At 36.8% G+C, this 14,141-nt stretch overlaps 1 protein-coding gene across 1 annotated transcript; it reads right to left on the bottom strand.

The window, feature by feature from the left end:
• Window positions 1–884: 884 nt before the first annotated feature.
• On the bottom strand, window positions 885–11,292 carry DNAJC27 (DnaJ heat shock protein family (Hsp40) member C27). Its single transcript, XM_015812990.1, has 7 exons — window positions 11,066–11,292; window positions 6,020–6,102; window positions 5,422–5,491; window positions 4,463–4,627; window positions 4,227–4,349; window positions 2,788–2,948; window positions 885–1,756 (listed from the first exon to the last, which is right to left on the bottom strand). Exons 1-7 carry the CDS (start codon window positions 11,141–11,143, stop codon window positions 1,624–1,626), a joined length of 813 nt encoding a protein of 270 aa, XP_015668476.1. The 5' UTR covers window positions 11,144–11,292; the 3' UTR covers window positions 885–1,623.
• Window positions 11,293–14,141: the final 2,849 nt, after the last annotated feature.

The following is a 14,141-nucleotide window of genomic DNA, read 5'->3' as shown; positions in this document are numbered from 1 at the left end:
TGCACATTACTACTATGTTACATTTGACCATTAGAAAAATCAGCTAAATGACTGATTACATATAAAAGAGTTTTGTTCTCCAGAACTTCTTAAATTTTAGTTTAATGAAGCCTAAGATCTTCAGTATTTGGGACTACTATATACTCTTCCTAAATTGATGAAGTGGGATTTTTTTGGCAACTCACCCATTTGTTCATAAGGCATTCTTTCTCTTTTGTCAGATAATATGCCGTGATCCTTAGAATGGTAAATAATTTCAATAATTTGTATCCTAAGTTAGATCAGTTTTTGGAGAAACTCCATGACAGAGGTTGTATTCTAGGTAGCTGAAAAACTGTTTCTATGACCTACAGGCCAGCACCAATTCCAGAAAAGAGTTAAAAGTATTGCTTAATAGTTATCCTTTTGCCTGAATATTCTTTCAACAAAAAATCCAAGAAGCATTTATCAATACAGTTGAGTTTTCTTCGTTTCTTTCTTTGGAATAGCATCACACCCCACCCTACCCCTAACTTAATGCCCATTTAATTTTAGAAAAAAAATATGAATATGCTATGAATGTTGTTCCTTTTTAAAACTGGGGTAATGGTGTTATTTATATGGAGTTCTTGTATCATTCCTTGCTAAGGAATTATTTGTTTGTATGTTTTTAAATTTACTTCTAGGACAAGTATGTAAGTTGTTCAGAAAATCACAGTGGCATATAAATCAAACAATCAAACAAACAAACATGTTAGTACCAATCATGAAATCAACAGGCCACCACTGAGTTTGTTTCACCTAGTCTCTTTCAATTCAGGGGCTCTGTTAATTACACTTGAGTACATACAGTTGGCTTTTCCTTTTTCCCTTCCCTTCTTCCCTGATTTAATTTACAATTAGGGAGGAAGGGAAAACAAATTAAGACAAATTAAGCTTCTGTGTGATTGAATCTCACATCTGGTGAAGATTATATTCTTTGCCAACTCCAGGGAGGTATACACAAACATGCCTAGAACAGTATGACTCAAATAATGATCAAATCAACTTACCACCTAACTCATTTTGTAGGAGGTACTGTCTGTCCCATCAACAGCTCATAGTGGCTACTAGTGCTTTGATCCTGGCTACTATGCTATATTTTTCCAATTTTTATTTGAAAAACCAGGAATTCTTTAACCACTTAGTAATGAAGTGGTTCAAAAAATATGGATAAAATAATTTCCAGTGTAGGACAAAGAGGAACAACTAAGTGCTTCATTAGAGGCTGAATATCAGCATTGGTTCTGAGGAAAATAATAAGCAATATTAAAATAAGTGATTTAAACAGAAGTAACATATTTTAGAGTCATCTCAGTCTATGGGCAACTTTTTTTGCAGCGGAAAAGAAAGGACAGGGTATTACTGTTGTTACTGTTCCTGAGGCATTCAGATGGGTTTGGATGTCCGCCTCAGAGAGGTCCCCTATATTGACCTATTCGTAGTAGAACAGAAAACAGCTTTGAGAGTAAATGGTGAAGGAAATTTGCCTTTAGGGAATTTCTGTGTCTTGCTTCCTTTGTCTTTTGCAGGGAGCAATTCTTGATGCCTCTCTCAAAGTAGCTATATCACTTGCTATTGGCGCAAGCTGCATCTTCTTGTGTTTTACTTGATGTTTTTGAGCAAGGCAGTTCGTGCATTGACCACAGCTTTGAAAGCGTCCTCACTGCCTGGAGCCATACACTTATCTGGGTGGAGGAGCACTGCCAACTTTCGATAGGCCTTGTTTACTTCATCCCTGCAGAGCAAGAGAGACAAAGATAATGGAAGAGTGCAATATAAATGAGTCTATTTATAGAACGATAAATCTTAAAATGAAAGTCTTTCAACTACCTAAAACTATTTGAATTATACCAATGAAGAACTACAATTATTATTCATTTCGGTTCACCAAGTAAATAGAAATCTAAACAAACAAAAAAATAAAACTGAATTTACAGCTATATTCAGAACTTGGAGGTCCATTATAGCTTCATCTCCTGTATTGCTCTAGACCAGTGGTGGCGAACCTATGGCACACGTGCCAGAGGCGGCACTCAGAGCCCTCTCTGTGGGCATGCACACCGTCGTCCCAGCCCCGCCTCCCCGTGGCCCTCTCCTCACCGGAGGAGAATCGCCCGAGCAGCGCAGCCAAGGACATGGCAGCTGGGCAGCGGGGACAAGACACTGCAATCGTGCCCCGTCACGTGCAGATGATGCTGCAGGTGGAGGGCGTGGCTGCCATGGCACTGCTGGGCTGCCATGGCGATCTGTGGAGGACCGTGGAGGCAGTGGGTGGGCGGGGTGGGGACAGAGCAGGGACGGGCTGGGGCAGGGGCGAAGGGGGGGTGGGCGGTGGCGGGTTTTGGGCACTCGGCCTCTAAAAGGTTCGCTATCACTGCTCTAGACATTTAACTCCAGACACAGAATAACCATAGTTTCAAAAAACATTTCTTGTCATAGACGGTACTCCCTCCATTCTCAGTTCAGAAGAAAGGGCTGGATAATGAGCAATGACTAACTGACGTGGTCAATGGACACTGGAGAACTTACATCCATTAGGAGCCAGAGGGGGAAAAATGAGGCCTAGGGTAAATAGCTGGTTGTTGTGAAGATATATACTGGCCAAATATCTCCTATCTATACATAAAAAGGTTGCCATAAATTAGTAGATAACTTCTTATATTTTCAAAATTCAGAGCTTTACTATTACTTCTAGTCCAACTCTATCTTGCTCATTTCTACACCAGCATAGATTATTTATTCTATAATAGTTAGATTCTTCCTTACCTTGTAGCTCCTGGTTTGACACCCAACATATCCCAGCTATCCTTGCTGTTGCGAATCTTCCGGATGGTGTCTACTTGCTCCTTAGTGAAACTGTTGCTTGTGCTGGTTATGGGGCGCTTTCCACCATTATCACATAAATCAACAATAGCTGAGTAGAAAGTCTGCAAGCATGGAGAAGGCAAAGTTACAATGTTCTTGTTATGTGCCCATTGCTCAGTAATCTTTATTTCATTAAGCAGATCAAAGTCCAAATAATTTTCTTTGCCTTCCTTTAGCAGCTCATCCTATTGTTTTAAACTGAGAAATCATGAGAAAGGAAATGGCCTACAGCAGGGGTAGGCAACCTCGTCTCTTTTATGACTCCTGGACTTCAACTCCCAGAATTCCTGAGCCAGCTATGCTATGCTGGCTCAGGAATTCTGGGAGTTGAAGTCCACGAGTCATAAAAGAGCCAAGATTGCCTACCTCTGGCCTACAGGGACTGTGAGATTTTTAATCTTACAAGCAGAAAATCTTCAAATAGTGCAGAAGCATACAGCTACATCGTGCTGCTTTACTAAGTGCTTTCTTGGTTTATTTTCAGTTGGAATATTATGCCATGTGCCTTCAGATCTTTCATTGGATTAATTCTTGTACATTGAAACAATCTCTTGCACTACTTGTTCTTGGTTTGTTTGTTTTTTACATAAAGAGCTCTGTGCCATTTGAAAGACTAAAGGGAGGTAATTAATTTAAAATTCCTTGGAAAACTAGAGAGAACATTGCATATGCAGACAGAGAGAATAAATGAGAATTTGCCAGTAAAAGATGAGAGACCTTAGACATTTTCTCTCCAAGTCAAGAAAAGATACTGTTAGCTTCAGAATAAAACAAGAAAATATAAAATATCTTACTAATAATGTCTTAAGAACAAAAAGTGAAAAATGACAGAAAAACATCTGCATTCATGACTGGAAATATTTCTGGCATGTTTGTATTCATGCCCCCAAATAATGTTTCATATACTTGCAACAAGTCAAGGTAACAATGGTTAAAGAAAAAAATCAACAGCATTTCATTTTGTATGAGGATAAAGATTTACAAAATAAACAAAATAGTTGCTACAAAAACATCTTACAGAATTAAGGAGAAACTTCCTGACAATGAGGACAATTAACCAGTGGAACAGCTTGCGTCCAGAAATCATGGGTGCTCCATCACTGGAGATTTTTAAGAAGAGGCTAGATAGTCACTTGTCTGAGATGGTATAGGTCCTCTTGCTTGAGCAGGGGACTGGACTAGAGGACCTCCAAGGTCCCTTCCAGCTCTATTCTATTCTAAGAAGCAGATTCTCACAAGAAGAATTCAATCAAGGTTGTCTAGATTACAAAGCACAAATCATCACGCTTCAAGGAAAAATGATGCAGGAGGACTGCCTTGTTTTGCACAGTAGATTTTACCTGGAACATCTCATTAATTCCCTCTCCAGTCTGTGCAGAAGTTTCAAAATAAAGAAATCCTCTGCTTTCTGCCCACAATCGTCCTTCACTTTCATCCACACAGCGCAACTTGCCACAATCAATCTGAAACAAAAATGAGAGAACATTGTAGTATTATCCTAACTAATTATATATGCTCCTAATCCCTTTAAGCACTTAATGAACATGAGCTTTCAATGCCCTATACCAGTCTTTACCTTATTGGCACAAACCACAAAAATAATGTTTTCCATGTTTCCATGTGGTCCAAGTTCTTGTTTCATCTCAGCCAGCCATAAGTCAAGGGCATCAAATGATTCCTTTTGCCCAACATCATACACTAGGATTACACCCTGGGTGTCTTTGTAAAATTCATTGCGAACCTAATATAAGGCAGAAATAATGCAGGTGAATTTAATAGACCAGCAGACAGTTCTAAAAAAGTGACTTAAACTATAAATAAGCAGCGCATCAGCTTACATTGGGAAAATAAATTTCTGACCATTTATGTGCAACTGCAGAAATAATATAATATGTGCATTACATCTGAACAAGTCCAAGTTTGCAATATATAAATATGCCTATTTGGATAAAGTGCAAGAGTACAAATGTTTTCCATTTAGCATGCATTAGTTGACAAAAAATTATTACATCAGTACACTTGACATAGAGGTGAGAAGTTCAGGCAAAAAATCTTGGATACAATTTTGGTGTAATGTACAGATTATGGGGCTGTTTCTCAGTGATTATTTTAACAAATAAAGTGTACTTGCATGCTATGACCACTCCAACTAGTTTAGCCATTCATTCTCCTTCCAAACAACATAGCTACAAACTACTCATCCTTGGCTTATTTTCTGCTAGCAGACAGACTCAGTGCAATTACTATTTTAAGAGGGGGAAACCCCCCCCAAAAGGCATCCATAAATAAACTTACTTCAAGCCATGGACTGTGTAAAATCAGTCACCATGCCAAGTTTGCATAACGCAACCACCAAATCTAAATTATAATTCATGATTTATATCCCACAGTGGCTAGGTTCACACATTAGGCTCAGCCAAAAGGGGACTACATGATAATTTAGTGTACTGTCTGAACTCTGGCACACAGTATTGTAGCATCTGTTTGCATAACTTGTTCCGTCCTCATTGCTAAAAAAGCCATCACCTTTCTTACCTCATAAAAGAAGGAGTGTCCAGCCATGTCAAAGATATTCACTTTGATTTCTCGGTCTCTAATTTGCACTCTAAAAGGAAAAGAGTCCTAAGATGCAAGTATGGGCACTCTAAAGAATCTTCTTGCTGTTACTTAGCTAGCATTAATAAGCATCACAATATGAAAGTTTTGCCACTAACAGAATTGGGTATTGGTATAGTCATTAAAAAACAGATGAAAAGTTCCAGGATTAATTTAAGACAAGCTATAATTATTAAATAATCGACAAAAGGAGATATAAGAACAATCAGCACACAGCGGCATCACAGTAAAGAATTGATCAGACTTTTAATACTTTCCCCATGTCATACACGAAGACACCTGCAAGACAGCATTCACTGGCCTCATATTATATGCAATGGGAGGTGTATTGAATCATCACCAACTGCAAAACTGCTATTTCCACCAACAGCAGAGCAGAAAAATCACAAATGATTGTGATGGATGAACCATCAAGAGCATTTTTCCATCTCTTGCATATACAGATTTTAGCTTTGCTCACATATTTTCAAGAGCTGTTGTCGGTAGCTGCTGCCTGTTATAAAAGAACAGTACTCACTTGGTGACACCATAATCAATGCCAATTGTTGCAAGATATTTGGGCACAAATCTCTTCTCACAATATCGCTTGATGACACAGCTCTAAAAAGTAAACAAAATAGCTTGTTATCAAAGGGATAGGCTATTTATTCAGCCCAGTCTGTGCTCTGCTTTTCATAATTAATTCTAATCAAAATATTTAAAAAATGGTTTTATGTAGATCTAGCAGTTAAGTAAATACAGTAGTAGTACAACTCAAATAAATATAGCTGGAATCAACGTAAAATAAAAAAGTAATATAAAGTATGTTTAAAGTTGAACTTAAGTAATTAAGTATTAATATTTTTTATTACAGTCAACTACCAGTCAACACAAAAGATGACATACATGAAACTAATATTAACTATAAGTAAATACACATTACATGATAAAATTTAGCCACATTTAAAAACAGAGCCCACCTGAATCTGTAATAAATATGTGTAAATAAAACTGATCAAATGAGCATGGAATTTGATTTGATGTGGGTTTATCAGCTCAAAGTAGGTGTCAGCATACAAGTATAATGAAACATGCCTATTTTAATGGCTCCTAAGTAAATATAATTTTTTATTTCCCACTCAAAATGTATATTTCAGTTTTTATTATTCATATAGGCAGCACCATAAGTTTACTGTATAGCAAGAATAGAATGGAACTTCAATTCTTTTACAAAGAGATATCCTGATATCCATATAGAAAAGAAAGACCCATCTGCAGGATGCAGGCAGCACACAAAACCACGCCCCCTCCAGTCCGCGAAAAAAACTCTATGTAACTAGTCCCTGGTGCCCAAAAGGTTGGTGACCTCTGACATAGGGAGTAGGTAAGACTTGTCATTTTCATGTGAAATTTGGAATGTTGTATCAATAGCAATAGTACAGCTAGTCCTTGACTTACAACAGTTCATTTAGTGACTGTTCAAAGTTACAAAAGCACTGAAAAAAGTGACTTATGACCGTTTTTCACACTTACGACTTTGCAGCATCCCCATAGTCATGTCATCAAAATTCAGACACTTGGCAACTGACTCATATTTATGACAATTTTAGTGTCCTGGGGTCATGTGATCACCTTTAGTGACCTTCTTACAAGGAAAGTCAATGGGGAAACCAATTCATTTAACAGCCATGTTACTAACTTAATGACTGCAGTGATTCACTTAACAACTGTGGCATGAAAACTCATAAAATGGGGCAAAATTCACTTAACAAATGTTTCACTTAGCAACAAAAATTTTGGGCTCAATTGTGGTCATAAGTGACCACAATTTTTATATGTTCAAAATAAAAATACAGCCAATCAGTCAGCTTCCCAACTCCAGCCAACCTGCTTGGTTGTGTGCTGATTCATTAACTACCCTTTCTATTCTCCAAAGCACCTGAAGGCAGGACAAGAAGCAACGGATGGAAACTAATCAAGGAGAGAAGCAACCTAGAATTAAGGAGAAATTTCCTGACAGTTAGAACAATTAATCAGTGGAACAACCTCCCTCCAGAAGCGGTGAATGCTCCAACACTGGAAGTTTTTAAGAAGAGACTGGACAGCCATTTGTCTGAAATGGTACAGGATTTCCTGCCTGAGCAGGGGGTTGAACTAGATGACCTCCAAGGTCCCTTCCAACATCATCATCATCATCATTATTACCCTGAGCCATTCATCACTTTTACTCTGCTTACATCTAAGAATAAGACTATAGCAAAGCAGCTGAAGGAAAACAGAGATCTTCTCTCGTTCAACTCTTATCTGGCAGGAGCTATTCCATCATTCTACAGCATGGGTGTCAAACTCGCCACGTCACATGACATGTCACGACATATCGCGACTCTTTTTGCATTGCTGGCAATGGGGTGGACGCGGCTTTGGTATGATGAAACCAGCCCGTGGGCCGGCAGTTTGACACCCCTGTTCTACAGGAATGGGGGGAAAAGGAGGAAAGCAAAACTGTTCTGCCAGCAAGCCTGAGATAAGCAACTATTTCTATTCCAACCTGTCACTATATAAATAATGAATGAGAGTTTGGGTTTGTTTTTGCCCTGTGTGTTCTTCTCTCTACTATGTAAAGGGGAGGGTTATATTACTGGTCTTTGTAATCTACAGGTAGTGCTCAATTTATGACCACAATTGAGTCCAAAATTTCTGTTGCTAAGCAAGACATTTGTTAAGGAGTTTTGCCCCATTTTATGACCTTTTTTGACATATTTAAGTGAATCATTGCAGTTGGTAAGTGAGTAACACAGTTGTTAAGTGAACCTGGCTTCCTCATTGATTTTGCTTGTTGGAAAGTCACAAAAGGTGATTGCATGACCGTGGGGCACTGAAACTGTCATAAATATGCCAAGCGGCTGAATTTTGATCACATGACCATGGGGATGCTGCAAAGGTTTTAGGTGTTAAAAACAGTCATAAGTCATTTTTTTCAGTGCTGTTGTAACTTTGAACGGTCACTAAATAAATTGTTGGAAGTCAAGGACTACCTGTACATTGAAATATTCTTCAGCTGAACAGTGAAGTAAAATTCTTAATAATTAAATAACATTTAATTACTATGCCTTAAACCAGACTTTGTTAAGCTGCCATCATTCCCAAACATTGGCTCTGCCAGTTGTGGCCATGAAAGTTCTAATCCAAAACTTCTGGAAGGCATCAGATTCTGAAAGGCTAAAACAATCCATGATCAAGATGAATAGAACACGGCTGGGCAGTGACCCAGATCTAAAGGGATTCCAGTCACGCATGTGGACTGCATCCGTTGGTACTTCTTTAAATCAAATGTGCCTTCCTAGAATCATGTAGCTCTGAATCACCCTTTCCTTTTCAAATTCAGATCTCTGCACAGGCCTAACATAAAAGACAACAACTCCCACATGAACTTACACAATTAAAATAAATGGGATTGGAAGGACACACAAGTGGAATTAGAATAATTATTTTATTTGCTGGCTGCCCTGCTCCTAAAGACTAGGCTGGGTATTTGTTTAATAGAGTGGTCCTCATTAATGATTTATTGAACTACAATTACAAAGAAATTGTGAAGCACTAATATAAATGTGCATGAATACTAAGAAACTGTGCAGTGCAGTCTGCCATCTCACATCTTTCTGCTGAATTACATCGCTATTGTTAACATTTAAACTATCTCCTGCCTATTCAAATTACTTGTTTACAATAAAAATCTAAAAATATGTGTGTGTTGTTCCTACCGTTTGTTCCACTTTGTTGCAAATTTTGATTATTTTTGTGCATTCGTTTCAGTTCACATAATGGAGCTATCAGTGTCTGATGCAACATGGAGGGTTTGTCTTTCAGCCAGCTTGTCCCAGAGCCTGATAATGATGATGAGTGAGAGGGAGTGACTGGCCCATGATCACCAGCTGCCTTCTCTGCCTGAGAGAAAACTAGAACCTGGGTCTCCCTGCTTCTAATTTATTTTTAAATTGCTAGAAAATAGAGGAAGTAAATATAAAATAAAGTAGGTGCAATAGAGACTGCAGCATTGTAAGCTAATGCTTGTATTTAGAGTGCATTTGAGACAGGGAAATCCAATAATTAATTTTTTATTTTTGTATTTCATTTATATAACATTTTTATACAGCTAAACACTCTGGTCAGCAAACAGATAAAAAAAGAACGAAGCAAGAATCCACTATATAAAAATTACAAAATTAAGTTTCTTACTAAACTTAACAGATATGCCTGCACCCACATCAGAGTTCCATTAGTAACTTGGGTCAAGTTTTCACAGCCTTCTGGAAAGTTAGAAATCATTTGAAGAGCATTGGACTGAGAAAGACAATTCTACCAGTATAATCTAAGAAGTACATCTAGATCCATCTCTCCATACTTTTAGATAGTAAGTACATATTTGCATATAAGACCCATTTTCAATTCCAACAGTATCCAGTGTTGTATGTTCTGATCAAGGAAATCTTCATTTTAATGGAATCTGGATGCTATACTGCACACACATCAGATTAAAGCACAGAAAACAAGTCTTGACTCAGTGGTGGCATTCACTTATATTAGATAAATGTAGAATAGCTACCCACACAGACAAGTTGTGACAATAAATAAATATCTAATATCTTGAATAGGAGCAGAATAAAATGAAAAATAGCAGTGTTCCATCTTGAGAGTCCCAGATCATATGGTTTCAACTTTTAAGAGGCACATGTCAGGTTTGACACAATTTATTAGAACTTATTGAATTGATTGATTTATAACTGATGCTTGTTATATTGCATCATATATATTTTACTTTTATGCTGTTAACTTTTTGACTAAAGAATTAACCCAATGAAATAATAAAACAATTTTCTTGGTCAGTTCTCTTAAATGAGAAGCTGTTTACCATTTTTTATTTTTATATTAACCAACAGTGATTTTATCTGCGGACCAATTGCTGCTTCAAGAGTTCTTGTAGGTTGAATCTTTTTTCAATATTCACCACCAGCTCTCTGGGTTGCAAGAATCCCCATCTTCATGACCAATAAATGGCAGCCAAGAATCTTGTGTTTCTTTGCTGCGTCCTAGTGACCTGTCTGGATATTTTGCAGCCAAAATACAGTATGGTAAATTTAGCTAGACAGCAAGTCAAATAAAGTTGCCACTGCCTTCATCTAACATACCTTGCAGAGTTTACATGTGAATAAATGTAATGAAATAATCCATATCATTTAAAAATCTTGGGTAGGATGTATTTATTTAATGTTAATTATTCTTAACAGTTTTAAAAAAAATGTTTTAATTGGTTTTATGATGCTCCCGAGTATTTGTTATGGGTGGCCACATAAATTTGATAAATAAAATAAAAATTAATAACACATAGCAAAACATTTTGGAAGTTTCACCTTAACCCAACTCCTCTACCTCTCCAGACCAAATAAACCACAACATTCTATTCCACAAACGATCGAGTGTCACAACGGCCTAATAAAGCAAAGAGACCTAATTGGTCAGCCAGCTTGTCGTTCTCCTGCTTCGGACCAATAAGGCGCCTCTGCTTCTATTCCTACTTTTTTTTTACCTTGCCAACCTCGGCGTTACCCATGGAGATTACTTTGATCCTTAAAGACTTGCGCATTTCTTTCCGTTTCGTCTCCATCCTAGCGAGTAAGACTAGAGAAGCTGACAGCTCACTTTCTTCACGGGGTCTGACTAAAACTCAACAGACTGGCGCAAATCACCATCACAATGCCCCGGCTCCAGTCCTTACTTCCGTTATCTCCGTCTCCATAGTCGGTTCAACAAGGCTAGTAAAGCCCCAACAATGCTTCGCGAGTCTTCATGATATCGCGAGAATTATCTAAGGACTGTCTCCGGGCGCTCAATGCAAAAGCAAGGAAGTCTCGCGAGATCTAATCAGAGTGGTCCTTTCGGTAGTCGGAAAGTAAGCGAATTTGCCGCGTTTCTGTTTAATCAGAGGCAAGTTTGACTTCAAAGTGATTATTTCTAGATAAGCTGCTACAGAATCGCAGCGTTCAGTGCTATAGTTACCTGGAATAACCCTGTTCGAGTATATGTATCTCATTTTGTCTAGAATTGTGCTGGAAGCGAAACTGTTTAATGGAACTCCCTTTCCATTATGAAAAATCTGGATTCCTACTTCTGAGACTGCAGAAGCCGGAAAAGTGCTGGATGTATATTAGGCAGAGAGCTTGGTCTCCCCAGAGACCAAATAGTGAATAAAGACAGCAGGCAGAAAATGTCTGGGAGTTTTGCATTTATTATATGGCTGTGGAAATAATTTATTTTAACGCAGCAGTGGTGCACGAGAGGAAAAACTGAACCTCTCTAGTGTTTCTGTTCGGTGCATTTCTTCGGAACCCTTCATGAACCATGCAGCATTCTGCCTTGTTAAAAAGAAGTCTAGCTTTACTGCAGAAATCTTCATGCTGGATTTGATTATTGAGTGGTGAAGGAAATGAACACTGTACAAAGAGGCTTTTTAATGGCAAGGAATCTTGGAGATGTAATCCAACTCCCTGCTCAAGCAGGAGACTTTATACCATTCCAGACTGTCCAGTGGCTTTATCTTAGTATTGTGCATCACATTCTCAAAGCAATAGAACAAGAGGTATTGGACCTAATTTTGATTTATGAAGTTAGATTTTTTGCAACAAAATAGCACCACCTAGTGAAAAAAATTTAAGATTATCCTTAAACCAGACGATCTATGTATGCTGAGCAGGACTTTAGGCTAGAAAAAACACATTCAAGTGAATTTTGATAGTCAACCGCAGAACTATAGAAAGCTATATTATAAACATTTCAGTATATACAACTAATCATTTGTGGAGAGGCGAATAAAATTTTAGATTATATTCCCAGCAGAAGAGAGAACAACAGTTATGATAGGCAACTGAAGATTTTTTTAAATTAGGAAGCCAAAAGGAAAATACATAATAGTGATTGGAAAATATCCCCCATTATCTCTGCTCCAGTTTTCTTTACAAGATGTGATTGATAATCTGAATTAGAATTAGGGTTGCCAGGTGTCCACTATTTGAGCGGACAGTCCACTTTTTTCCCATTATGTTCACTATTTTTTTTCACAAAATAGTGGACATTTTTTTTATTCAAAAGCTTTATGATGAAATGGTACGTAATCTAAAGCTGTACAGTCTACTTTTTTTACTACTTAAACCCCCCCCCCCGCTTGTCCGCTATTTTTTGGAAGCAGAACTGGCAACCCTAATTAGAATTATAGCATTTCTCTTTAATATATTAATGTTATTGAACATTACAATCAAAAAGATAAGAACTAATATAAACCAATAAAGTAAAAGAATAAAAAGAAAAATAGGATGGACAGAAAAGAAAAAAATATATAAAGAAAAGACTTCTCCATCACAGCAAGTTTAAACAATTTTAGTAACATATTATCTTGGCTTAAAATACAACAAATAATCTCTTCTTCCCATATCTCATCTCTAATTTTTTTTAAAGCCTCAACATTCAGTCCTAGTCAGCAAAAGTTATTTTTTGCATGTAATTTTATTTTATTCAAAACAAAATACAAAACTCCCAAAAAAATTGAATAAAAGATAAACAAAAAACAAAACAAACAGGACATTAAACAAAATAGTGCATTAAAAAAACAAACACAGAAACATATATTGTCCCCCTTAGTTGAATACTGATAAATATATTGCAACAATATTAGTTTCCCATCCCTTGTAAAACAGCCCCCCCAAATTTTAAACTTCTAATTCTATTTGCAAATTATTAACCTCTCATCTATCTGCTATATTAATAACAAAATAGTTAACAGATAGAGCAACAAAACGAGTAAAAATTTTAAAACCCTCTGTTAACAAACTATTACTGTATACAACTCATAAAAGTCTTCTTATCTATCCCAAATCAACCCAACAATTAACACTAATTTGTCCTGGATCAAATATCCATGTTTGTTTCTTAATACCATCTCTTATCAGCAAAAGTCTATTAAGGACTATAGATAACAATATATTTTAACCTTGATCAAATAAACCAGTTTTATAATCTGTTCTTTTATTTATAATTATCTTTTTATATTTCTTCTCTTTTAACAATCTTAATGCTTAATTCACTCAAATAATGTCCTCAAATTGACATTATTTTTTTGTTCCTTCTCACAAAATGCTTCATAACTTTAACAAATCTCTTTTGTAAATTCCATGTAGGTTATCCAGGTCACTCTTTTACCTTGTAAGACATAAATTGGTTTCATTTTATATCCAGTGTAGCGTCTCCTTCCACATTATTACCATAGCCCATCATTTTAAAATCCGTTTTCAAATCAATCTCAGTCTTATCTGATAAAGTTTGCTCAACTTCCTTACCATCTTCCAAACACAATCTGTCTACAAGGGCAGACATTTTAAAAATTAACGTGAGTCCTTCATCACAAATATCCTTTTATATGTCCAAAATTAAACTATTTTGCTCCATTCTTCGTTAGTAAGTCAAATTTAAGTGCTCTTCTCCTTTCATTTTAATCTTTAATTCCTTCTAGTTCCCTCTAAGTACAATCTTCAAAATTCCAATTTAAAATTTTTAAGTATTCAAAACAACAGCATTTTCCCAAATCCAACTCTAATTCCAGAAACTTATTTCAA

Source organism: Protobothrops mucrosquamatus, unplaced genomic scaffold, assembly GCF_001527695.2.
Source record: "Protobothrops mucrosquamatus isolate PMUCROS unplaced genomic scaffold, P.Mucros_1.0 scaffold125, whole genome shotgun sequence".
NCBI classification, from domain to species: domain Eukaryota; kingdom Metazoa; phylum Chordata; class Lepidosauria; order Squamata; family Viperidae; genus Protobothrops; species Protobothrops mucrosquamatus.
Note: the sequence above shows the minus strand (reverse complement) of the source record. Positions and strands in the feature narration are given on the sequence as shown.

Coding starts and splice junctions, on each gene's coding strand:
- DNAJC27 (XM_015812990.1), bottom strand. CDS start 11,143: ATGGAGACGAAACGGAAAGAAATGCGCAAGTCTTTAAGGATCAAAGTA. Junction 6,103..11,065: donor GTAACGCCGAGGTTGGCAAG/GTAAAAAAAAAG, acceptor TTTACTTTTTAG/AGCTGTGTCATCAAGCGATA. Junction 4,628..5,421: donor GACACTCCTTCTTTTATGAG/GTAAGAAAGGTG, acceptor GCCTTATATTAG/GTTCGCAATGAATTTTACAA.